Source organism: Equus asinus, chromosome X, assembly GCF_041296235.1.
Source record: "Equus asinus isolate D_3611 breed Donkey chromosome X, EquAss-T2T_v2, whole genome shotgun sequence".
Lineage (NCBI taxonomy): Eukaryota > Metazoa > Chordata > Mammalia > Perissodactyla > Equidae > Equus > Equus asinus.
The window spans coordinates 12,685,624-12,712,675 of record NC_091820.1 but is presented as its reverse complement, the minus strand read 5'-3'; the positions used below and the strand labels follow the sequence as shown (position 1 = coordinate 12,712,675).

The window sequence follows — 27,052 nt, the reverse complement described above, 5'->3', positions numbered from 1 at the left end:
GTAATCCACTTAGGCCTATTCTAGTGGTAACGGTGAAAGTTTCTGATCACACTGATGGTGATGAGGAGCCAGAGGGGTCTTAATGGGACCTTCCAAATTGGCCGAGAGAATGCAGTACCACTGTCGGCCATGTGAGGGCAGAAGCGGATAACGTTGAAAGTTTTTGCCTCCTTTTTCGGATTCACTCTTGACGCCCAGATGGCCCTCTACGCGTTAGTATAAGTGCAGACCTTTTTTTCCTAAAAAATTGTTTTCCCCATTAGATTCTGGTGCACTGTAGTTAGTGGGTGCTTACATCCCTCACCCTCTGCCAGTTTCCTTTCCTGGTTGCAGGTGATATTTCTTGGATTTTCATAATTAACTTTGTCATTCTCTTACAGAATGATCATTTATTTCTATCTGTTCCATACCCAGGAAACTTGAATTTTAATTATGTTTTGTTATCTGAGTTAAAGTTAGTAAAGAATAATTTCTTCTGTAGCAATGTAATCCTGAGACTTCTTAGTTTTATTCCATTGTAATTATGGTAATAGGTACCAGAACACTGTTACCTAGAGCTTATATTGAATTTCGAGACTATTCTGTCCTATCCTGACCACTAACCTAAACTGCCAGTGCTGCGGGCAGGGCTCTGGGCTTGTGCTGGAGCTATGACAGGCACATTCCTGCCCTCGTGAGGCTTACAGCCTGGGTAGGGTAGAGAGACAGGAAACAAAGACTCCAGTAAAATGATGGCACCTGTGCTAAGTTACCAGGCAGGGTCCAGACGGGATGCTGTGATAGTGAGCAGCGGGAGCGAGGCTGCTTTTGGCAGGTGGTCAAGCTTGGGCTTTCTGAAGGGGACACAGCTCCCAGGCTGAAGGATAAAGAGGGGATAGATGTAGATGAAGAAGGAGGGTAGGAGGGCTTAAGGGGCACGAAGGAAGAGCGTGGCCCACCTGAGGACCTGAAAGTCCAGTGGGGCTGAAGCACAGAGAGCGGGAGGTGGGGAGTGTGGGAGTAGAGGGGCGGAAAGGCGGAGGTGGGGGCATGAGATGAGATTAGGGAGCTGTGCAAAGACCAGATCATGTAGGGCCTTTTGTTGGCTGCATAAAGGAGTTTTGATTTTATTTCTAGTGAAGCAGTGAGCCACTGACAGGTCTGAGCACTGGAGAGACGTACTCTGAGTTTTTATAATGTCACTCTGCTGGTGGGTGACAAATGGTTTGGTTGTAGAGCAGCAGAGGGTGGAAGCTGGGAGGCCATTTAGATGGGGGTCAGCAAACTTTTTCTGTAGAGGGCCAGAGAGTAAATATGTTTAGCTTTGCGGGTCAGAGAGCCCCTGTCACAACTACTCAACTCTGCCATTGTAGTATGAGAGCAGCCACAGGCAATCTGTGGTCATAGCTGTGTGCCAGTAAAACTTTATATATAAAAACAGGCAGCAGGCCATAGTTTGCCACCCCCTGGTTTAGATTATTGCAGTAATCCCAGCAAAAGATGGTGCTGGCTTGAGTGTCTAGAGTGGTAGCAGTGGAGATAGAGAGCGGTGGAGAGATTTGCAAGAGGTTTTGGAGGTGTGACCCACTGGACTGGGTTAAGTGAGGAAAAGGAAGGCTCGAGGATGATTTGCAGGCCTCCAGCATGAACCAGTTAGTGGGAAGAGATGCTATTTGCTGAGATGAGGAAGCCTCTGGAGAAACAGGCCCAGGGGTTGGGGGACCAGGAGTTTAGTTTGGGACATGGTACGTTTGAGTAATTGTTGAGCCATCCAAGGTTTCAAGGATGAGTTGGCTCCAAAGCCCAATCACACTGGAAAGAGAGGTCAGGGTTCAAAGTAGATTTCGGACCCGATTAGGTAGCTGAAGCCACAGAAGATGGTGAATTCTGGGACAGGGCCCACCACGATGTCTTCCTCCACCACACCCAGATCATTCCACTTGGTGCTTACCTTTTCCTCTTTTTTTTTTTTTTAAAGATTTTATTTTTTCCTTTTTCTCCCCAAAGCCCCCCGGTACATAGTTGTATATTCTTCGTTGTGGGTCCTTCTAGTTGTGGCATGTGGGACAATGCCTCAACGTGGTTTGATGAGCAGTGCCATGTCTGCGCCCAGGATTCGAACTGACGAAACACTGGGCCGCCTGCAGCAGAGCTCGCAAACTTAACCACTCGGCCACGGGGCTAGCCCCTACCTTTATCCTCTTGATTATTGTTCTTTAGCTGTGCCCTATTTTCCTTGCTAAATTCTGAGCTCCTTAGCAGCGCATTATCTTAAATTCTTCCCAATATCGCATTTATCATGTTGAGCGTATAGTAGTTGCTCAAATGCTAGAGAATTAATTTTAAAATCTGTGTGATAATCTTTAAGGATTTAAATATGGTGAAGAGGAATGGGTTAAGGTGAATTTTATCATAGTCAAAAGTAAAATGCTTAAGTAACTTTATTGGAAGCACACTGTAAATTAAGTTAACATTTACCGAAGGATTACACTGTCAGGAATATTCTCGAGGGCTTTTGGTACTACTTGTTTCAGAAAGCTACATGTTTAAATAGTAGTGATTTAATTCCAGTAGTACCGCCATTGTGAGGAGACAGTTCAGATGCACGCAGGTGTGTGTGTGTGTTCACGCAGAGAGAGAGAATGCTCACTATTTCTCACCAGGCAGAGCCAGGTGGCTCTCACCATTCTCCTAGTGTCACTAGATTCGAATTCTACCTTCCAGCAGGACCACTGGTAGAAACTGGCTGATCTCACTCCTCTGTGGTGTACATTCTGGATCTGTCTATCTGCTTATGAATTCCCTTCTCTTTTCTTAAAGCCTTCCTTTTTTTTTTTTTAAACATTTTCAATCTTGGTGAGATGAAAGGTTGACAGCCTTATAATGATCCCCCATTTTTTGGGGGGGATTTACTAGTCTGTAAAATCCAAGTGAATCAATGACAGCATGATATATTTACTTAACTTATTCCCTATCTCTGCACAACAAGCTGATTGATCTTATAAACATGGGAATCAGATCATTCTTAAAGTTCTCCTTGACCTTGCTTTCTCCTCCCTTCTTAGCACTCTGCTTACTCTCTTAGCGGTTTTCCTGGCTATGTAATACTCCGTCCATTTCTTCATATTTTACTTTCTAGTCTCCATTTTCTCTTCTCTTTGTTTCATCTCCCTCTTAAACGTACAGTGCTTTTCTTGTTCATTCTTAACAGCTTTAGTGAGGTTTATATATCATAAATTTCACCTGCTTTAAGTGTACAATTCAGGGATTTTTAGTATATTTACAAACTTCTTGTGCAACCGTCAGACTTCAGTTCTTATGCTTAGTTTATTAAGAATTTTTCTGTTCGTCTGTGTACTGTGGAAGATCACTTGTGTCTTTTTTTTTCCATTCTCAGCTGGGTGGCACCATTGGAGACATTGAAGGAATGCCATTTGTGGAAGCGTTCAGACAATTCCAGTTTAAAGCAAAAAGAGAGAATTTCTGTAATATCCATGTTAGCCTTGTCCCACAGGTGAGCTTTCCAGATAGGTATGTGGACAGCAACTTCTGTAAGTCTTCCCATGATTTTCTATTTATTCCACATTTTAAACTAGGGAGCCATTCATTCTCCAGAAGAGCTAGATGTGCAGTGTACTGACAGTGACCCGTTGCTTTCCAGCCCAGTGCTACTGGAGAACAAAAAACCAAACCCACACAAAACAGTGTCCGTGCGCTGAGGGGCTTAGGCCTGTCTCCAGATCTGGTGAGTTAAGGAGAGTGGGTAAGTTGCTTGGAGTAGGACCTCCGTTTTTTAATCTATAACATCATCTAAGTCCTTTCTTGCTCTCAAATGCTTCCTAGGGCATTGAGCTTTTTGTATCTGGGAGCCAGGGAAGGCTTATTCTCTCATCCTCCAGTGTCGCTCCTCACATTTCTAAATGGCTATCTGTTCTTCTCCAGGCCCTCATTTGATTGGCCACATTGACACCTGGCCAAGTGCAATGTCCTGTCATTTGTATAGTCCCTGGGTCCTTTAGAGTGAGGTGGGACCCTGGAGGTTTCCCTGTGACCCTGCCAAGATGGGCTGTCACTGCTCTCATTTATAGCAGAGAATCCGGTTATCCCCAGTAGTCTAAGTCAGGGTTGGCAAATAAGGGCCTGCAGGCCTGCTGCCTGCAAATAAAGTTTTATTGGAACATCTATTGTTTACATTTCTCTATGGCTGCCTCGGCACTGCAACGGTGAAGTTGAGTGGTCAGGACAGTGACTGCATGACCTGCAAAACCTAAACTTTTTACCATCTGGCCCTGTAGAGATAAACTTTGCCAACCCATGATCTTGCTCTGATCTTGTATTTTTAGAGGAGTAACATTTGTGAGCTTTGATTCTATTCACGAGAGGCACCTTGACATTTCGAGTTCTTACTGGTCGATTTGAGTTGAGTTTGATTTTATTTATATTAGTGCTCAGCCTCATTTCTAATCGTCCAGTGGAATGCCTGGAAGGAACAGGCACATACTTGGTCAAGTCTCTTGTAGCAAAAAGAGATTAATATAGGGTCCTCCTGAGAACGAGTGGTGGCATCAATAGCCTGGTTCCCGTTTGCTGACCTGTGCCTAACTGACTTTGACAGATTGTCTGCCGAAGTTCAACGTCCATCGAAATGGCTGTGAAGGAAAAGATTTCTATGTTTTGTCACGTGAACCCTGAACAGGTTAGTGCTGCTCTTTAGATTTTATTGCCTTGCAGGCACTTCTGCTGATGCCAACGTTTTGTATCTCTTAAATTATCATATTACTTTTCATGGCGTTTATGAAAGCTTTGGGAGATTCATATCCAACCATGGCTCACTTGCCCTTCAGTGAACGATCTGGAGACTCCTGATTCCTCAGATTGATTGCATGTTTCTTTGCATAATCACTCTTTAAGTTATAGGTATAAAACCGGGTGGGCTTTTTAACTTACAGTCAAGTCTCTGGAGAGAGAACCATATGAAGCCTGCTTATTGTCTTTTTATCTTGTCTTTCCAGGACACTTAACTGCTTTCACTGCGATTTCTCCTTTGTACGTGTTACAGCTTAACTCGCCCCAGACCACACAGTACATCGACATTCACACTGTCACTTCTGATTACATCAGTGCCTCAGTTCAATTCATCGTTACAGAAACTGCACTGTGATTTGGGCTCAGGTCCTCTGTCCTGCAGGACTTTCCACCTGGGCATCTGAGAGCCAGCTTTTCCTTTTTCTTTCATTCTCTTATCTCTGTCTCTTGTTTGCAATAAGGCTCAGGTGCAAGGGATCGGAGTTGGCTATAGTTTAAAAAGTGGTATGAATGGTGTGCAGGAAAAGGGTGAGGTTCCCCAGAAACCTTTTGTTTTCTTTAGTTTAGCTCTGGGTTCTCAGAAGCCTAAAAGCCATCTAATGGGATTTCTGCATCTCCCTCCTGCCCAATGCTTCAGGTCAGTGCGCAAGGCTGAACCACTTTGAAAAATATGATGGCAGGTTTAAAGGACTCTCCTGTATTTGTATGTCATCAAGCCATTTTGAGTTTGTTCGGTTGTTTTTTTGTACCCTTCCTATTCGTAAATACTACTTCGTGTGGGTATTAAATAACTATAACCCAGTTTCCGGAATAGAAGGATACATCTTTTAGAGTTGGGTTGCTTAGAGCTCTGAGAACAGAAGAGATAGTCCAAACTTTTGACCACGTGGAGTCTATTTTCTATATAACTATAGATTCTGAAGAATGCTCTATCCCATCAGTCCACAGGCTAGTTGATTAGCCATTTTTCAGCGCATCGTTTTTTCTTGTATGAGGCAGTGCTCCCATTTCTTAGTTCCTAGTGAACTTGCGTTTAGAGCTCCTCTCCTCTGGATTGCTGAGGGGGGGATGGAGGGTCGGAGGTGTCTCTGTGGATGTGGTCCGTTACCATGCTATTTGAAAAAAATATCTCTCTGGCCTGGAGGATAAATAAGTAAATAGCTTCATACTCCATGCCTTCCACTATGGGAGTTGTGACTGTCCAGAGATTTCGTTTGAATTAGTAATTGGGATGAAGCCTCAATTCAGTGACATCTCAGCACTTTGAATTGCATTGGCGAATGCACAAGTGAGACACGATAGTCTTAAGTGGCAAGTTGGCTTTGTCCAAATGGCTTAGGAACCCCTGGTTGGATGCTATGGATTTGGGAAGACTGAACACATAGAGTTGGCAGAACATTTATTTAGGATGTGGCAGATCCTTAAATGCCTGCCAGTAGCCCCTTACATGTACTTGAGAGGGTGGTGAAAGCTCGTTAGAATAAGTGTGAAAAACAACCACACCACCTGGCATTTCAAGGAGCTGGTCTCCTCTCACAGGTGTAATTAACTTGACCATGTTCAATGTGTGCTTGTAAATTTACCCAAATGAAAGAAGCAGACAAAAGCAACTCCAGCAGCAGCAGCAACACCAAATGAATGAATAAGCAAACTGCATACCCACACTTAGAAGACAAGACGTGTGTATTCAATGCTACTCCTTTAACCTAGACTTAGAAGATGGTGCCCTGGGCCATGTGTCTTAGATATCAACAAATAAGGCACACGTGTTTCAACACCAATTCTCTGACACCAGCTGGGAGTCCTGCAATTCAGCTTGGACACTAACTACCTGGAGTGAGTGTCAGACTCCACAGGTTTAAGGGCTTAGTCCTTTACAGGACTGCCTCCCACTTCAGATACCAGCCACGAGTTTCCAGTGTCCCCAAGCCACCCACACTTCTTCTTGGCTGAGTACAAATTTGGGGTTTCCCATAACCCTCTCAGTTTTAATAATTCTCTGGAATGACTCACAGAACTCAGGAAAGCACTGTATTTATGATTAGTTTTATTATAAAGGGTGCAAATGAACAGCCAGATGAAGAGATACATAGGGCAAGGTCTAGGAGAGTCCCCAATGCAAGAGCTTTTGTCCCTGTGGAGTCAGGGTTCACCACCCTCCTGGCATGTCTGTATATTCACCAACCAGGATGTTCCCTTGAGTCTCAATGTCCAGAGTTTTTATTGGGGTTTCATTGTGTAGGTATGATTGAGCAAATCATTGGTCCCGTGATTGAACTCAATCTCTAGTTCCCATCCCCTCCCCAGAGGTCAGGTGGCTGACAGCTCCAGCCCTCTAATGACTTGGTTGGTTTTTCTGGTGACCAGTTCTCATCCTGAAGCCATCTAGGGGCTACCCTGAGTCACCTAATTAGCATAACAAAGAGACCCCTGTCACTCAGGAAATTTGAAAGGATTTTGAAGCTCTGTGCCAGGAACTGGGAACAAAGACCATATATATAATATTTTCTATTCTACCACAACATCCATGGTTCCAGAGGTAGAATAATGAGTTCAAAGTGTTTTATAATTGGATCAAACTAACTTTGTGTTAATTTTGACTCTTATTAAAGTTGCTGGGTTCTTGGTTTTCTTCTCTCGGTATAAATAAATGGGCAGTCTCTCTTGAGTTTTGCCTCATCCTTGAATTCATTCTTGTGGCATATTTGAGTCATTCCACTTAAATATGGTGTTTTATCATCATTTATCAGGTCATATGTATCCATGATGTTTCTTCCACATACCGAGTGCCTGTGCTTTTGGAGGAACAAGGCATTGTTAAATATTTTAAAGAGAGATTGGATCTGCCTATTGGTGATTCTGCAAGTCATTTGCTTTTCAAGTGGAGAAATATGGCTGACAGGTACGTGAAAGGAATTACTAATGTAATCTTTAATAATTCTTGGGTTTGGGGGTAGGACTGAGATGTACCTTAAAGAGTACCTATTTAGCATTCAGCTTTCTGTATGTGTGTGTTTTGGTCTGAATATATCTAATGCTTTAGCACATTGGTAGAGTGTTTTGCTGTATTTTTTGAAGATTTCTGGGGCTCTGATTTTGCTCTGCTTAAACCAAGGTGAATTGAAGGAATTTAGATTCCAGATGATTTCTTTTTTTAAAGATTTTATTTTTTCCTTTTTCTCCCCAAAGCTCCCCCGGTACATAGTTGTGTATTCTTCGTTGTGGGTTCTTCTAGTTGTGGCATGTGGGACGCTGCCTCAGCGTGGTCTGATGAGCAGTGCCATGTCCGCGCCCAGGATTCGAACTAACGAAACACTGGGCTGCCTGCAGTGGAGCGCGCGAACTTAACCACTCGGCCACGGGGCCAGCCCCCAGATGATTTCTTTTTTAAATTCTGGGAGCTTTTTGATTTATTTATTAGTTTATTTCTTAGTTTCTGAATATTTTGAATGGTTCTGTTTTGCTTTGTTTTTTTTTCTAAAGATTGGCACCTGAGCTAACAACTGTTTCCAATCTTCTTTTTTTTTTTTCTTTTTCTCCCCAAATCCCCCCAGTACATAGTTGTATATTTTAGTTGTGAGTCCTTCTAGTTGTGCTATGTGGGACGCCACCTCAGCATGGCCTAATGAGTGGTCCCATATCCGCACCCAGGATCCGAACCTGCGAAACCCTGGGCCGCGGAAGCAGAGCACATGAACTTAACCACTCGGCCACGGGGTCGGCCCCAACTGTTTTGGTTGTTTTTTAAGATTTGGCTAACATTTCCCAAGAAAATCCTCTTGGATGGGAAGTTTTGGCTCTTATCATTGTTGTTCCATCCTGCAGTTATTAACTATCAGCATTGTTATAAAAACCCCTGATAGGTTTTAACTTTAAGACAATCATATTAATTTCAGCAAGGTTTGTCTAATTTGAAGTCATATGCAGATTAAATCCCCATCATCTGTTTTCTTTTACTAAATGTAGATGAGGTGGGAGTCCATAAAGGCCTGGCTGCCCGGCTTCTGGTGCGGCTTAGGTAGAGGCAGGAGGGGCGGCAGTTACAAAGGTGGGCTCTGGTGTTGCTAAGGAGTAGATCTTAAAAGTCCTCATCACAAGAAAAAAAAAAATTGGGGCCGGCCCTGTGGCCAAGGGGTAAAGTTTGCGTACTCTGCTTTGGTGGCCCAGGGTTTCACCATTTTGGATCCTGGGCACGGACATGGCACTGCTCATCAAGCCACGCTGAGGCGGCATCCCACATGCCACAACTAGAAGGACCCACAACTAAAAATATACAACTATGTACCGGGGGGCTTTGGGGAGAAAAAAGAAAAATAGAATCTTTAAAAAAATTGTAACACTGAGCAGTGATGGATGTTAACTAGACTTATTGTGGTCATTATTTTGTAATATATACATATATCGAATCATTATGTTGTACACTTGAAACTAATATAATGTTATACATCAATTATATCTCAATAAAAAATGCCGGAAGCTCAGGCCTCAGGCAACGTGGCTTCAGACCCCAGCTCTCCCTCTTACTAGCTGTGTGAATTTGGGCAGATTACTTAACCTCTCTGGGCTTGTTCTCCCATCCATATATAACAGGGGGGTACTAGTGCCCACGTTACGGCAATTATGAGAGAAAACACATAAGGCCTTAACATCACATCAGGCACTAAGTATGGGTCACTGATGTCGGTTACAATAATTAAAATGATTTGATGGGACAAAATTGCTGACCTTTGGTAGATGACTAGTAGATTGAAGTTCTCTTGTCCTTTCACTTAAAAATTTGCACAGTGTTTTAGAATTTCTAGGGTAAGTAGAATCAGGAACAAAGTACAGTTTCTGACCTTAGGTACTCTAAGACCTGGAGATACAGTCAAGCCCCTGCCCTCCACACTGCTTAAGGAAGTAGTCACTTGGTAGGGCTGACCCTCTTTAAGCACTAGAAATTTTAATATTTTGACTCTTTTTATTGGAAGTCGTTCTAAATTGCACTCTATGCTTCTGTGCTTTTTAAAGCCAGTGTTTGGTCTTCATATTAGTTTCCTGTGGCTACTGTAACATATCGCCTCAAATGGATGGCTTAAAGCAACAGAAATTTGTTCTCTCGCAGTGGTCGAGGTCAGAAGTGCAAAATCAAGGCATCAGCAGGGTTGGTTCCTTCTGGAGGCTCTGAGGGAGAAACCGCTAACGCCATGCGTCTCTCCTAGCTTCTGAAGGCTGCTGGCCATCCTTGGTGTTCCTTGGCTTGTGGCTGCATGACTCCAGTCTCTGCCTCTGTTATCTCACGGCCTTCTCTGTGTATTCTTTCCTTCTATTCTTTTATAAGGATGCTTGTCTTTAGATTTAGGGCCCATTTTAATCCAGGATGATCTTATCCCAAGATCCTTAATTTAATTGCATCCACAAAGACCCTTTTTCTAGATATGCTCACATTCATAGGTTCTGGGGGACATATATTTTTTGGGGCGCCACTATTCAGCTCACTGCAGTCTTCAAACAAAGGGAGTATTGAACATCAGTCCCTCTGTGTCATGTTGGCTGTGATGTTGGTTCATTGGTAATGGTGGTCTGGAGTGTCCATTCTTTAGGCCCTGTCCCCTCAGTACAGCCTGTGGTGAGATACAAGGGAGGCAAACAGAGGTCAAAGGGCAGCCTTGATCCTGGAGGTCCAGTGCTGTTCAGAGGCCAGGGGTCCCTGGTTAAGCTGGATGGGAGAGCTTGCCTGAGACCTGAGGCCAAAGTGGGGACAACCCTGCCTCTTGGGGGACCTGCCTGTAGGGGGATGGGTATGCAAAGCAGACTCCTCATCTGCCTCCCACCAGCAGCTCACAGCGTTGTCAGTGGTCTGCCTCACACCCAGTTGATGGCTGAATGGAACGCCCAAGAGAGATGCTTGGCTGGTCTGGGCAGTGCTCCGTGAGCCTAGCCTGCAGGTCCAAGAGGGAGAGAGCACGAGGGGAGTGGGCTCAGGATATCTTCCTAGATGGCAGCTCTCTTCTTTGGTCCATGTGACTCGGTGAACTCACCTGTCCCACCCAGCTGATGAGTGACTCCTCCTCCCCTGGGAAGACCAGACATGAGTGAGTGGAAGAAGGAACTGGCGGTGTTGACTCCAGTCCTGCTTCCTTCCCAGGAGCAGAGCTGATGTCCCTTCATCAACGGGGGAGTGAAATTGGATGTGAGGGTTCAGCCCAGCTGCTGTGCTCAAATGTGGTTGTGATTGCCAGTTCCCACACGCCAGACACCGGGACAGGAAGCACTGACCTCTGCTGTCGTCTTGGAATCTTGGCTCGCTACCAACTTGCTTTGTTACCTGCGTCCTTTATGTAGTGCTGGGGTGAAACACAGGCAGCCACGCAATCTCCATAGCAACATAAAATTAAGTAGCAAGTTAAAGTCAGCAGCCTTCTCTCAGGTCTTTAGTCACTTTCCTGGAAAGTCACCTTTACTGTCAGTTTTGACTTCTCAGCTTCTTGTGCATTTTTTTCCTCCCAGACTGTTTGCAGCCACGTTTCTCTTGCATTCTTCACAGGTGTTGATATGAAAGAGAAATATTCCTCATCACAGTAACATTTTTGTTCTAAGGTGTTTGGGGAAGGGTTTGCTTCAAAGCCCTAAAACATCTTTAGCCCCGAGATCACATTTCCACATACTTAGTATCAGACCAGACATTTTTCATGTTCTTTGAAGAGATTTCCTGACAAAAGCAACAGTAAAGATTGTCTCTCTAATGGTAGAATGTGATTGAGCGTCTTATGTAGAATGGAATTTTCTCATAAAAGTGATCTAAATGGCTTGTAATATTTTAAACAGTTCCCTTAGCATCATTCTTCAGACATACCGTGAATAACCTGCCTTTCATGGGCCAGCTGGGAATGTAACAATTTTTAATGCAGACACGTTGAATACATCTTCTTATATAATGTCACCTTACAAAGTTAATATTGGAATGTTTCCTATTGACTCTCAGAATGCTTTTTCTTATGCAATGTCACCTTATAAATGAATTTAAGGACAGCTCATGTTTATGATATGGGAACAGCTTTTTTATTTTTTATTTGTAATGCTTTTACCTTTTTCTCTGATGTACTCTCCTTGGATTTATATCTGTGCCTGCTTATGCAAGCCAACGTTGGGATTTCTTATGATTTTGAAATCTGTTGGCATACAGATATTTATTCTTTGGGGGTGGGTAGGGAGTTGAGTTAAGTATATCAAGTTTGAGGCTAGTCTGCTCCTAAGGTTTTAAAAAGTGCCTTGGGATAAGAACAGTGGCTGTCATAGTGTTTGTGATGTTACGTTGCGTGCATATAACCTTTAAGCTTCTCTTCCTCCCCAGATATGAAAGGTTACAGAAAACATGCTCCATAGCCCTGGTTGGCAAATACACCAAGCTCAGGGACTGCTACGCCTCCGTGTTCAAAGCCCTGGAACACTCAGCCTTGGCCATCAACCACAAACTGAATCTGATGGTGAGCCCTGGTCTTTTGCATATTTCAGTCATTCACTCTGCTATCTCATGGTTCAGAGAGGCAGGTTGTGTTGAAGGCTCCACAAGACACTTCCAGAATTGATGATTCGCCAGGAGGACTCACAGGACTCAGCATGTAGTTGGATTTATGGCTAAGATGTATTACAGTGAAAGGATACTGAGCAAAATGAGCAAAGAATGAAGTATGGGGGAAACCGGGCACAAGCTTCCAGAGTCCTCCCCCAGTGGAGTCACACAGGTTGAGCTTAATTCTCCCAGCAATGAGCTGTAACAACATGTGTCAAGTGCTGTCTCCCAGGAAAGCTCATTAGAGACTCAGTGCCCAAGGTTTTTATTGGGGGCTGGCCACATAGACACCCCCTGCCTACCGAGTACCAGAATTCCAGACTCTCAGAAGGAAAGCAGGTGTTCAGGATAAATCATGTAGGTTCTACAAACACTGTAGGCACAGTGAACCACTCTTACCAGCTCTGGGAATGGTGGGAGCCCTCCCCAAATCCAAGTTCCCAGATGCCAGCCAAGGGCCAACCTTGTAAGCAGGCCTTTCCAAGGACAGCGATCAGGCCTGCCATGTTAGCTTTTTTTCTGCATACAGGTTTAAGGCATGATCCTGAAATTAGGCTTTGCACATCCAGGGACATATGTACTTCATGCTCATTTAAGTACATTGTATTTGCCTAATAAGAAAATGATAGAACTTTTCCCCCCTTTAGCACTGGAATTGAATCCAGATTTTAAAAATGCCATACATATATGTGTGTATATATATATATATTCCCATTTCTAACTTGGAGGACTGATATCTGGCAAACAGTGGTTATTTGTTTTTTAAAATGAGTATAATGGGATAGCAGAGGTGGAGTTATCGTGGATAGCCTGGGTATATTCTTTGTCTTTGTTAAAATAGAAGCAGTACATGCTCAGTGTGGAAAATTTAAGCAAAGCATAATGTAAGATGCAGAAAGTGGAAAATTCTTCTTCCCTGAAATCCCACTTCTCTGTTGTACCTGTCATTCCCAGTTTGGTGCATCTCTTTTGAGACTTTTCTCTCTCTATATATGAACATTTATATTTACTGATACTCTGTCTGGATATATCACAGTTTAAGCAAGCCCTTATTATCTTGATTTAAATGATAAGACCTTTATACAATGAGCAAAAAGATACACTTCTATGTACAAGAAATTTAGTAACTTCCACTTCCACACCAGCTTAGGACCTATCCAATTTTTCTCTCACCTCTTTGCAGCCTCTTGCTTTTCTAATCACTTTTTGTTTTTGGCTTTCCAAGGGATATTTCACTTCCTGTTCTTCCCACTCTGCCAAGTCCCCGGCCCCTTGTAGAAAAAAGAAAACAATAGAAAATTGTTATAATATAAATTTTAAAATCTTGTATCTTGAGATATATTCAGATAGTAATTTTTATGAAAGAAATACTAAAATAATATAGCTATATGGGGACTGTTATGTACATAGGAATTGTGTGTGATTTTTTATTTAATAGAATTTATTGACGTTAGCTTCTACCAAGTACTATTTGAATCATGGTCTTGTCATATTCTTTTTAGACCAGTTTGCTGCTGTGTTTATCTTGCCTGGCTTATTGCAGCAACTTTGTAACTGGTTTCCAATCTTCCCTCCATTTTCCACATTATACCAGAGTGAGCTTCGAAAATCACTCTCTGTTCTCTCTCTCCCCTTACTTAAGACCTTTCAGTGGCTTCAACTGGAAACTTCTCCTCTTGCTGGGTAGAGGAGGGCCCCGAAGTGGACACCACTTTCTCTCTTTCCTCTGAGGGTTCATACAAGCTGTTCCTTCACCTCCTCCCCTCCCTCTGTCTCCCGCACACCTTCCTGCCTGCCTCCCAGCATGCTCACACATGCTCATCTTGCTTCTGCTCCTCCTCGAGGGCTGAGCTTCTTGGACATCACCTCCTCAGAGATCTTCCCTGCTGGTGCTCCTTCCCTTCTTTCCTCCGTGTCCAGGTCTAGGTTAGGTGTGGCTCCTGGTTACTTCTGCAGCATTCTCTTCTTTGCCCATCGTAGCCATTGTCACACTATGGTGTGGATGCCTGGTTATTTGGTTTTGTAATCTTCCTGAAAGATTGTAAGAGCCACAAGACAGAAATCGTGGTTTTCTAACCTAAGTGACCAGTACGGTGTTTGCATAATAAGTAGTTATTGAATAATTGTGTCATAGTGCTGGACAGCTCTAATATTTTCCAGTATTTATTTTTCTTAAATGTTCCTTTAATCTATTGGATGTTTTTTAGTACATAGACTCGATTGATCTGGAGCAGACCACTGAAACCGAGGACCCTGTGAAATTCCATGAAGCTTGGCAGAAGCTATGCAAAGCTGAGTGAGTCCTGGGGACCATCCATACCAGTTAGGAGAATGCCATTGTGCTTTTTCCATAATGATTCGATTTACCCCAGTTACTAATTTTTGTTCATTTTTAAAGGTAGTTTGGATTACTTCTGGCCATTGCAGGTGGTTGTGCCGCATTCACACTGCCTTTACTGTGTAATGTGCCATGGTAACGTTAGTGGTATGTGCACTGGAAATGGTTTTATTTTGCGGAGGATGGGGATACTGTATTGGAGAGAAAGTGTGTTGATGCTACTAAAAGATGCAGAGATCTTACATATACAAAGTTAAAGTACGAGAATGACAACCTTCTCTCTTGGTTTTATTTTCTTTTCCACATCATTTGATTCTAGGTTTTATTTCATAAGTAATCGATAGAACTCTTGGGGGCAGCACTGTATTGTGAGGGTAGCGTGACCCTCCAGCTTTTTCTCTTGAACTCTTGTCTTTTCAAATAAGAGTGTTTATCTAGAAGGTCTCTAAAGTGTCTCCTAGCCAGGAAATGTTCATGTGCCACTACATAATTAGTGATTGAAATCAAAGGTTGATTTTACCAGTTTAACTCTTTCTGATTATGGAAGAGATCTTAACATTTTTTTAATAGTGCTTTTAAAAGAACCTTAACCTATTTTTACTCAGATAATTCTCTCAGTGGCATTTTTAATCGAATTGCATTTCTCAGTCACTATGCGCACATGCCGCAGACACCTATCAGAAAATATATTATATTGAGGTCAGTTGTGAGAAGTTGTCCCAGCTTCTTCAATAACATTGGGAGGATTTCAAGAAGAAAGTTCAGGATGTGAAATCATGTAATCGATTCTGAAAGTAGACCCCAAGCATATTCTCTAGCGATGGCAACAAGTCTTGGATTTGAGATCAGTAAGCATGGCTGGCTGAAAATAAGAGCTTTAAAAATAAAAATAATGTCAAATTCACCCTCATCTTATCTTGATTGCAGTGGTGTTCTTGTGCCAGGAGGCTTCGGAATCAGAGGAACATTGGGGAAACTCCAAGCGATTTCTTGGGCAAGGGCAAAGAAGATTCCTTTTCTGGGTAAAACTCATGTTTATGGATTCTGACTATGAGTTTATTTGATTTTTTGACACGTGTTGGGGTAACACTTGGTAAGATTTGTTAACGTAAAAGGTGTAATCTCAGATTTGAATATTCAGGCGCCAAGCAGTCTGCTATGGGGTCAGCAAACTATACCCTGCAAGACATACCTGGCTTGTGGTGTTTTTGTAAATAAAGTTTTATGGGAACACAGCCACCTCAATTTGTTTACATATTGTCTATGGCTGCTTTGGTAGTACAGTGGCAGAGTTTGAGACCCTACAGGCTGCAAAGCCTAAAATCTTTACTATCTGGCCCTCTACTGGAAAGATTTGTTGATCTAATAGAACTTACTACTGTTCTGGTTGTGTAGCAAGAGGCTGGGAGAAGTAGCTGTCCACACCTGCCCTTACCTTCTCCGATTCCCACCCGAGTCCGTCTTTTTACCACTTGAAGCAGAGAAGCATTCAACAGAACTCCACAATGTTCTTTCTAATCAGAAAAAAAAGTGTTTAAGTTGAAATTTGTGTGCACTTTCTAGAAACGATAATGCAGAAAGACTATCCAACATCACAGGAACAGCTCTGTTAAAATTCGATAGAGCTGCGTCTTTTTAATGCTTTTGTTCAAATTGCAAAGCATGGCTTCTGGACCAGTGAAACCAGATGAAACGGAATCTTGATGGGCTAAAGCAGCCCTGCAGTTGGGGATTCAGGCAGGAAGTGGAGTGGGGAGAGGCTGTGTTTCACACTGTGCTTGGATGTACTGGTGGGTTTGTGAGCGGAGTGGACAGGCTTCGGTGCCTTTTACTATCAACAGACTGTTCCTTTTCCCCATTGCCTGTTCTTTGATTAGCTTCCTAGACACTCTTCACTTGGGATCCATTTTCAAAAGAGAAGCCAGGAGTAGTACCTTGATACCTTGGTTTCTTTTACCCATCTATGCTCATCTGGGCCACTGTTTTCTTTTGAAGTAATCTTGTTTGGTTTCTGTCTAAACGTGGTTAGTGTTCTTCAGATAATTTTCACTGTATAGAATAGTTCGTAACTCTTTTAGCTTTCTCTTTAACACAGCGTCTCTTTATGTCCAAGCCATATGCATCTTTCTAAAGTCCCCCCAGAGCGCTCAGCTATTTCGTGCTTATTGACTATTGTTCTGGCGTGCCGGTATATTGATTGCTCTCTCCTTTGAGTCCCTTGTATACCTTGGATGTATCTATAAAAGTGTCTGGAATGCTCCTTGGCATTTGTTTAGTGGAGAGAGTTTGTGGGCCGCGGTGAATGTGGAGATGGGTGAAGGATGCATCCCTGCGACAACAGATCTGAGGCCACACAGGGCTCTTTTCCTCCTGATTGAGCTCTCTGTTCAGTTCCATTTTTCTTCTCCCTTCCCTGCTCTCCACCACCTCTGAGCCCGCAGGGGAGGTGCCAACTTCCCCAGCTGCTGCTCTTTTCCTACAGTGAGGTGATAGGGCTGTTCTGGGCTTAGCAGCCTGGCACAGACTTCCGGCTCCACTGCCTGCCTTTAGGTGCTGCTTAGATCCCAGCCAGCTGGCCAGCCTGAGGCTGCCCTCAGGCAAAGCCCATATATAAGGCTGTGAAACTGCCTTGAGCAGAGTGTGTGAAGTCTCAGCCCCCGGAGACTCCCTCTTGAGTTGGAGTCTTGTTAGATATCCTCTGAAGGAATCAGGTGCTCTGGGACAGCCCTGCAGCCCACACATACCCCTCGGTTTAGAGACAAGTTTGGAAGGAGGCAGATTTGCCTTTTGGACCTTGCTCTGTCCTCTCCTGCCCTTTTCTAGCCTCACATTCCTTCTGCCTCAACTCCGGGTTGTCCAGACCCCTTCCCTGCCTCTGCCATAGGCATTCTGAGGGCAGAGGTCCAGCAGCGAACCTGACAGGCAGAGTCTTGCTCTCCCGGAGCCTGCATTCTTGATGGAGGAGACAAACAGCAAACAAATGAACAGAAAATACGAAGCAATGCAAGAGAGGTTCATTTGCCTTATATATGTGCTTTTTAAAATAGGAATTTGCCTTGGGATGCAGCTAGCAGTGATAGAGTTTGCAAGAAACTGCCTTAACTTGAAAGGTAAGTCTGAGATTGGCTAATAACCTTTTATTAAAAAAATTCTTATTATTTAAAATATTTTCAGCAATATTGGTGAATTATTGAACTTGTTTCTTCATCTTCAGATGCCGATTCCACAGAATTTGAGCCAAATGCCCGTGTTCCTATGGTAAGTGGCCTGTTTATCTTTCTGGCTTGAGTCATTGTCATTTTGTTTCTGGCTCTAGCCTAAACTCATAAGGAGTGTTTATTATTATTTTTTCATTACAACATCAGGACATTTTAAATTATATGTTTATATTTAAATCATAATAACTTTATGATTGTCATTACTATCATTATTATTATTTTTGCATCAAACTGCTTTGTTCTCAAATGGTCCATCTTGTCAACTGTGCCTTGAAGAAAGACACGATCCTGGACTGATTTCTCTTTGCAGCTGTTTTCAAGCTTAATGTTTAGGAAAGGATTAAATTGACTGTGACAACAATTTGTAACAGCTAATATAAATAAATGGGCTGTCCTGTCTCTGGACTCATCCCCCATCTGTCTAGTTTCCACATTGGCGGTCATCTGTCTTTCTAAAACAAAAGTGACAACTGTTCTTCCGCTGCTCCTCGTCTTCCACTGATTCCTTTTCCCGTAACATATTCAGTCCAAGGTTCTTGGCCAGGAGTGAAGGCCGTCGTGTTTTGTCACCTGCCGCTTTGCTAATTCATCCCGTGGCCTCCCCCTCCCTCCTGCACTCGAGGTGTTAGGTTTGGACAATCTGAATACGTTTTATAGATGTATCCTGCGGTTCCCTACACCTGAGATGTCCCCCTTCTGCCACAAGGCCCCCCGGAATCTCAATACAACCAGTGAAGAATTTAGTTAAAAAAATAGACCAAACTTGATTACTGACAACTTCCTATTCATCCTGGGAAGCCTCCCCTGGCCTCTCTTTCCCTGCCGTTGCCTAATGTACCTTGCACACACCTCTATCGGAGTACACACCTCACCATTGTGATTGGCTTTTTAAAAAACAGTTTTTTGAGATATAATTCACATACCATAAAATGTAACCATTGAAAGTGTATAACTCAATGACTTTGCATATTCACAGATCTCTGCCACCATCACCATAATCAGTTTTGGACGATTTTGATTACCCCAGAAAGAAACTCCACACCCCTCAGCTGACATCCCCAGTCCTCCTATCCTCCCAGCCCTAGGCAACCATTAATCTGTTTTCTGTCTCTATAGATGTGGTTTTTAAAAAATTTTATTATTTTATTGAGGTCATAATAATTTATAACCGTGTGAAATTTCAGTTGTACGTTATTATTTGTCAGTCACCATATATATGTGCCCCTTTACCCCTTATGCCCACCCCCCAACCCCCTTCCCCTCTGGTAACCACTAATATGTTTTCTTTGTCCATGTATTTGTTTATCTTCCATATATGAGTGAAATCATATGGTGTTTGTCTTTCTCTCTCTGGCTTATTTCGTTTAACATAGTACCCTTAAGGTCCATTCATCTTGTTGCAAATGGGGTGACTTTGTCTTTTTTTATGGCTGAGTAGTATTCCATTGTGTGTGTGTGTGTGTGTGTGTATGTATATATAAAAAATATATACCACATCTTCTTTATCCATTCATCAGTTGACGGGCACTTGGGTTGCTTCCACGTCTTGGCTATTGTGTATAATGCTGCAGTGAATGGGGGGTGCATAAATCTCTTTGACTTATTGATTTCAAGTTTTTTGGATAAATACCCAGTAGTGAGATAGCTGGGTCATATGGTATTTCTATTTTTAATTTTTTGAGAAATCTATAGATGTGGTTTTTCTAGACAGTTTATATAAGTGGAATCATACAATATGTGGCCTTTTGTGGCTGACTTCTTTTACTTAGCATAACATTGTCAAGGTCTGTCTATGTTGTAGCATCTATCAGTACTTTGTTTCTTTTTATTGACAAATAATATCCCATTATATGGACATACTACATTTTATTTATCCATTCATCCATTGATAGACATTTGAATTGTTTACACTTTTTGGCTCTTATGAATATGCTGCTGTATATATTTGTGTATAAATTTTTGTGTGGACATAATGTTTTCATTTCATTTGGATGTATACCTAGGAGTGGAATTATAGGTCATATGGTGACTGTATGTTTAACCATTTGAGGAACTGCCAGACTCTTTTCCAAAGTGGCCGCAGCATTTTACATTCCCACTAGCAGTGTATGAGGCTTCCAGTTTCTCCACATCCTCAACAATCGTTATTGTCAGTCTTTTTGATTATAGCCATCCTAGTGGGTATGGAGTTGTAGCTCCTTGTGGCTTTGATTTGCATTTCCCTAATGTCTAAGGATGTTGAACATCTTTTCATATGCTTATTGGCCGCTTGTATATCATCTTTGGAGAAGTGTTTATTCAGATCCTTTGCCCACTTTTAAATTGGGTTATTTGTCTTTTTATTATTAAGTTGTAAGAATTCTTTATGTATTCTAGATGCAAGTTCCTTATTAGATATATAATTTACTCTATTGACATTTGGGCTGGAGCCTTCTTTGTTGTAGGGAGGCTGTCCTGTGCCCTGTGGGATGTTCAATAGCATCCTTGGTCTCTGTTCACTAGATGTCAGTAGTACAGTTCTCTCAATCCCCAGTTGTGACACTAAAAATACCTCCAGACATTGCCAAACATCCCCTGAGGACACAGGCAGAATAGCCCCTGTTGAGAACCACTGATTTAGAGAAATCTAGTTCTGTTCTTCTCCCTTCCAGCCTATTCCGTTCTTTCCCTTATGGCAACCATTAATTCTTTTTTTTTTTATGGGTTATCTTTCCATTTTAAAAATATAAGTAAACCTGAATGTCTACTTGTAACCCCCGCCCCTTCTTAGATAAATGGTAGCATACTCTGCATATGTTTCCTGCTTTGCTTTTTTCACTTAACACTACATGCTGGAGTGGAGAGCATAGCGGGGAAGGATAGAGAGTCTTCACTCCTTTTTATGGCTTGCAATTCAGACTATAATGAGCCATGGCTTCCCAGCCAGATGGTACTTTTAAGTCTTATGCTCAGAAGACCTAATTCGAGTGAAGAGTTCCTTATAAGGCTTTAACATAGACATGTTTCCTGACTAATGGCTGAAATGGCTGTGCCAGGCAAACTATGGGTTTTCTTTTTTAAGATAATACTTTGGGGTAGAAAGTGACTTTACCAGTAGGTGCCACTGTTAGATAGCTTTGGCAAGGTTAATTCTTTGATGACTGTCCTTTACTGGGTGTGTGTGTGTGTGTGTGTGTGTGTGTGTGTTTAAAATGTATACACAAGGTAAAAAAGTTAAGCCCTACAGAAAAGGTATAAAACGGCCTCTCATCTGCCCCCATCTCACCTCAGTGCCCTTCCCCAGAGGCAACTACCTTCATCCATTTCTTTTGTTATTCTTCCAAAGATTGTGTGTGTGTGTGTGTGTGTGTGTGTACACCCACCTACCCACACACGTACATGGATACATGTTCCCTTTTGTAAAAATCCATATGCTAGTGTGCTTGAGACACCATTCTCTCTTGCTTTTTGTACTGATCGCTCCACATCAATGCACAGGGCTCTCCCACGTGCTTGCCTTGCTGGATGCATCATTCTTTATTTAACCAGTCTCATATTGATGAATATTTAGGTTGTGTCCATGATTATGCTACTTTAAATCACGCTGCAAATTACTATCTGTGTACATATGTCCTTGTACCCTCGCATACGCGCTTCTATGGGATAAATTCCTAGAAGGGGAATTGCTAAGTCAGGGGATATGCGCATTTTACATTTTGACAGCTTCTATCCTCATAAGTGAGATGAGAACAATAGAACCTAATTGCCACTGAACATCTTTATGGCCTGCAATCAGTTTGTCGGAGAAAAATAGCCATAAGAGCCAGCCTTTGTGATGATGGTGAGAAGTCTTATTAAAGAAAAAGACTAAGGTAATAGAATCACCAGGCAGCAAACACCAGGAAGGCTGGGGAATCACTTAAACTCGAGCAAATAACAATGACTTACAGTGGGTAATGGCTGTTCTGGCCCTTCTAGCTAAAAAAGTAAATAATTTGGAAACCAGGAGCCTCCTTTAGGGTATATTTGCTGCTAAAATCTGTTTCATGGGTGTTGGGGAGGAAAAATAATTTTCCCTCTATCCTTCTAGGTTCTTGGCTGAGACTTCACTGTCATAAAAGACAGATTAAGAGGAGAAAAACAAAGAGAAGTTTAATAACATGTATACCTCCTGTATACATGGGAGAGACCCAGCAAAACTAAGTGACTCCCCAAAATGGCCTAAGTCACCACCTTAAATACCATCTCCAGCTAAAGATAAAGAAGATGGGGGTCAGTTATGGGAGGCGATCAGGCAAAGTACAGTAAACAAGGGTAAAGTTGTTATGCAGATTTAAGTCCCACCTTCTCCATTGATAAGACTTTCTACAGATTTGGTCATCCTCCTCTTCCTGGTACTGAAATGAAGGCACTCTTACAAATAGAGATTTCCCTTATAAAGGTAAATGTCTCTTCCAAAAGCGTAGGTTTTCAGAGCTTCTCTTTTATTTGTTGTTTCTTAAAAATAATGAGCTCAAGAGGCTGGCGCCTTGGCCTAGTTGTTAAGTTCAGTGCCCTCAGCTTTGGCAGCTGGGGTTTGGTTCCTGGGCATGGACCTACACCACTTGTCATCGGCCATACTGTGGGGGCGACCCACACACAAAATAGAGGAAGATTGGCACAGCCGTTAGCTCAGGGAGAATCTTCCTCAGCGAAAAAAAAAAGAAAAAAAATCAGCTCAAGGTAATCCTCATACCAGAGAGACATATTTTGGGGTGGCAAATTCTGCTCCCCTTCGTGGGCCATCATGACTCTCCTTTAGTGTGCCTGATTAGTCTTATGGTTGTTTATGAAATCAGTAGAGACACTGGCATCCAGGACAGATATCTAAGTGGAGATGTCATTTATACACATAAAAGGAGAAACAGATTTTTCTCTGAGTGAAGGTAGACTCTTTTTGAGAGTACCAGGAGAGAGTGAGTAACGTATATTTTATTGTGTCATTTCTCTTCTTAATCCACAAGGTGAAATAGAAGTCTCTGGAATTTTGCAGAATATTTAGTGTTATACAGCAAGTCTGATTTTTTGGCCTGCTTCACAGTAGTTTTACTTGCCTTCTAGATGATGCTTACCAGGAACACAGCTGTAACTGACTTGCGTTCTGACTTTATATCAATCACGTGGCTGCTGCTGACACCCTTGACCTTAAATTTGGCTTCACATCTCTCCAGTTTGTGTAGAAGATAGTTCATGGTGTTAAAAAACAAAATTCAACAGAGTAAATTTGAAGATCTAATTGGCTTTATTCAACAATTCATGAATTGGGCAGTATCCCATCTAGCAAGTAGAGAGATACCGCAAGGAGCTGTATAAAATGGAAGGCATTTATAGGAAGGAGGGTGGGGCAAGGAAGTTATTAGCAAAGAAAAAGAAAGGATTCATTTTGGGCCAGGACATCCTCTCTTTGAGGGGAAGAGAACAGCAGGGGTTTTATCCTGCAGATACCTGACTAATGCTAGTCAGGAAATTCCAGACTGGTCCATTAAGATTACATTCCTGAAATTAGGTCAGGTATGAAATCTAGGTTTGGTCTCATGGTCTTTAGCCCAAGTGATGCCATTTGGGGCCTGTGGTTTTTCTCTGTAACAATGGCACTGTAGACTTTATATTTACAATATTTTTGACTTTTGAGACATATAAAGGAAGAATGATCTCAATCCGATGTTGAGGTAGATGGATATGCTTAATTTTTAGCATTTCTTTTCTGTTTACTGAAAATAGTAACTTTGAAAATCTGAATTTACATAAGATATAACATCCTGGAAACAGAATCCATGTTCCACCTTCAGACATGTCGGCACACACATGCACACTTGGATGGTGGTATTGGTAAGAAAAAGTGAGAAATTCAAAGCATTTTAAGCAGATGCACATGGAAATTTGAGATTGTGGCATTTTATTTCAATTTTAGTTATTTATCATAGATATGACTTCTTTTACCCCTTTTTGATCCAGGAGTTTTCAAAGTCAAAATTAATTTTACATCTATGCCATGGATTTGTGAAATAGTCACATATAATTAAAAGTCGATTCAGGTGAAGGGTAATTTTTATTATGCATTAAGCATAACTAATGCATAACCCTTTCCTGCCTTTAGTTGAAGCCCTGTTTGAAATATTTTCTACTTCCGTGGTTTTTTTTTGACACCTTCATATGGAAAGCAAGTTAAGAGGCATTAAAACCCGGACAGCCACTTAGAGTAAGCTTTCAGGCAAATTTTGTTACTTTGAAGACTGCTTTACATTTAGAACATTGTATTAAGCATCTCCCAACTAACAAAACAATCTTACAGAAGTCATTTGGAGCTTAGTTTGGGCTAAAGAACTTTTTTCCCATAAAAGCAGCCATCAGGAAAACAGCTATGTTATAGGCAAAATAGCCTTTTATGGACCAGTCTGAGGGCCTAATAGTCGCTTAATCCTGTCTCTGTGGGGATGATAGGTTCAGAGTTGATATCAGGCTGTTGGCCATAGTAACTGCTTTCTATCTGGGAAAAGAAAAATTCTTCCAGGCATGATGGCTGCTGCCTAATGGCAAGGACATCTTTTCTACCTGGCCCTCCCCCTTACCTGAGTCTACATTTCAAAAGGAGACAGAGAGGCTAGGAGTAAGCCCCCATTAGTGAATCACAAGGGGAGTCCATAATTTTAACAGTAAATGAATGACTAAATGAGTTCTTCAAAGCTAATGTATTTTAAAGCTTTTATACCTTGAGCTCAATGGGAAATGCCTTAGGAATAGGTATTTCAATCACTTGAAAGATTTTTTTGCGGTAGAAATAGCTGGATGGTAGCAGAAAGAGATTATTAAAAAGAAAAAAGTCACTGTGCTTTTGGAGCTAGTCCACTTAAGTGCAGTCCTAAATATAGCGTATTACAGATGAGTTGCACCACAGCCATGCTTGCAGTTTAGTTGGAGACACAAGGCATAGATTGGTGAAACATATAACGAAATACATGGGCAGTATGTAAATAGGACCTCATTAATGCTACTAGCACTGTCATCTAGAGCTTTCTGCCATGATAGAATGTTCTGTATTGGTGCCATCCAATGTGGTAGCCACTAGCCACATGGGACTACGGAGCACTTGAAATGTGGCTAGTGTGGTCGAGGAACTGAATTTTAAATTTTACTTAATTATACTTAATTTAAATGTCAATAGCCACCTGATCTAGTGGCCATGGTATTACACGGTGCAGGTAGACCTTAGATACTTTAAGAATTCAGAGTCATGGAAAAATGCTGTGGGTTAGAGTAAGAAGGGAAGATTGTCAAAGGCTTGGAGATTTCATAGAAAGGAGGAGAGGCATACGCTAGGCTGGAATGTCCAGGATTTGGTCATAAAATAGGAGATAGCTTGGCTGAAGAACGTGGCTCCAGTAGGGAAGTGGAGGGAAATGAAGATTGGTGCAGATTTGTGGAGGTCCTTGAGTGTCAGTGCCAAGATTAATCCTGAAGGCAATAGGGAACCAAGAAGCTGATACCTGTCAACTGTGACATATTATGCAAATACCATACTCATTACTGAAAGCTTTCCAATAGAATGGGTGCTTTAGGAAGATTCAGCTGGCATGGGAGATAGAGAGGGAGAAAAGACTCCAGGAGGTCTCATGTGGTTGAGTATTACAGCAGCGTCCGTCTGTGATCTAAGGAGCCAGGTGGGAGTGGGAGTTACAGTAGAAAGACCTGGCTGGCAAAGCGGCTTTATGGAATGAATCAACAAGATTTACTGACTGGATAGTCAAGAATTATTCATTCAGTAAGTAGCTATTGAGCGTCTCCCATGTGCCAGGCCCCGATCTAGACTTGGGGCTACATCAGTAAAAGAACAGATAAAACTTCTTGCCCTGGTGGAGCCTACAATCTAATGAGGATTGGAGTTTTGTGGCTGACAAAATGCTGGTGCGGTTGATTCAAGAGGAAATTCAGGTGAATCCTGTTGGATGTGGGAGATGAAATCAATATTGGAAACCAGGCCAGGAAGGCCAATGAAATAGCCATGCGTGTACGCGCGCGCGCACACACACACACACACACACATACAGACACCATACACCCACACCACACACAACATTTTCACCCTTCTTGAGGGTTAACCCTCAAATGAATTCGTCCACGTCAGTAAATCTCAGCCAGGTGGAGAAAGTATCTCTCCCATGCATTTCCTGTGCATTGGTGGTGTGCCTTCGAGGCCTGCCCAGCTTGCCCAGCTTGCCTGGGAGGCCTCCTGCCTAGCTCTGACCTCCACTCTGGGACCACCTCCCCTTGCAGACTATTTCTTGGTGCCACCTCATCTTCCTAAAGCACATTCACGTCACTTTCTGACTCCTATACCTTCCTGCTCCCTTTCTGACCTTGGTTTGGCATGGCAACCAAGGATTTTCATGATCTGAAGCTAGTGTGCTTTCTTTATTCCTCAAAGCTGGCTTTCCACCCAAAACGTAGTGTGTGCGTCCCCTGTACTGCCTTGTGCTTGGACATGATGTGTTTCCTTGGGGTGTTTTCTCTCTTTTTGAACGCCCAGTCGTGCCCATTCCCTGCAGGCTCCCCTCAAGGCTCCTCCTACAAATTCCAGTTGAAATACCATTTCCTCAAGTAAGCCTTTCCCTAGCCTGATCCCAGATTGACTGACTTAGGATCCCAGAGGTCTGGAAATTTGTATCTCCTTTGGCATCTTGTATAATGCCTTGCCCACAGTAGGTGCTTTATATATGTTGGAGTTGAAAGAGATAATGTGTATTTACTCTGCGAGCAGCTGATTGAGGTCCAGAACATAGGCTAAAATGGGAAGCTAGCATGACCTAGATATTAGAACTCAACAAATCACACGCAACAAAAAATAAAATCCCAAACTATAGACTAATGTTGGTTATTAATAAAGATGTGAAAATCTTGAATAAAATAGTAGACTAATTTAAAAAGCATTAAAGAATAATCGATCATGACTGAATAGTGTGTTTATCCCAGGAGTTAAATCGATTAACGCATCATATTGATCAAACAAAAGAGACAACCTCTATGTCAGCATAGATGCTCAATAGGCAGTCTCCAGTATCTAAACCCTGCTGCTCACAATCTCATAGCAAACTAGGAAGAGAAGAGTACTTCTTAAACAAGAGAAAGAATACCTTTTACAAACCA

At 42.3% G+C, this 27,052-nt stretch overlaps 1 protein-coding gene across 6 annotated transcripts in view; it reads left to right on the top strand.

Annotated features, from left to right (window-relative positions):
• CTPS2 (CTP synthase 2) overlaps window positions 1-27,052 on the top strand; it is an 89,809-nt gene that overhangs the window by 16,655 nt on the left and 46,102 nt on the right. For all 6 annotated transcript variants that reach the window (XM_014864253.3, XM_070503279.1, XM_044764426.2 and 3 more), the window contains exons 5-13: window positions 3,377-3,493; window positions 3,641-3,724; window positions 4,595-4,675; window positions 7,536-7,687; window positions 12,119-12,251; window positions 14,545-14,633; window positions 15,603-15,697; window positions 17,723-17,785; window positions 17,890-17,933. In XM_014864253.3, the coding sequence (XP_014719739.1) occupies window positions 3,377-3,493; window positions 3,641-3,724; window positions 4,595-4,675; window positions 7,536-7,687; window positions 12,119-12,251; window positions 14,545-14,633; window positions 15,603-15,697; window positions 17,723-17,785; window positions 17,890-17,933 (858 nt within the window). The remainder of the gene's footprint in view (window positions 1-3,376; window positions 3,494-3,640; window positions 3,725-4,594; window positions 4,676-7,535; window positions 7,688-12,118; window positions 12,252-14,544; window positions 14,634-15,602; window positions 15,698-17,722; window positions 17,786-17,889; window positions 17,934-27,052) is intronic.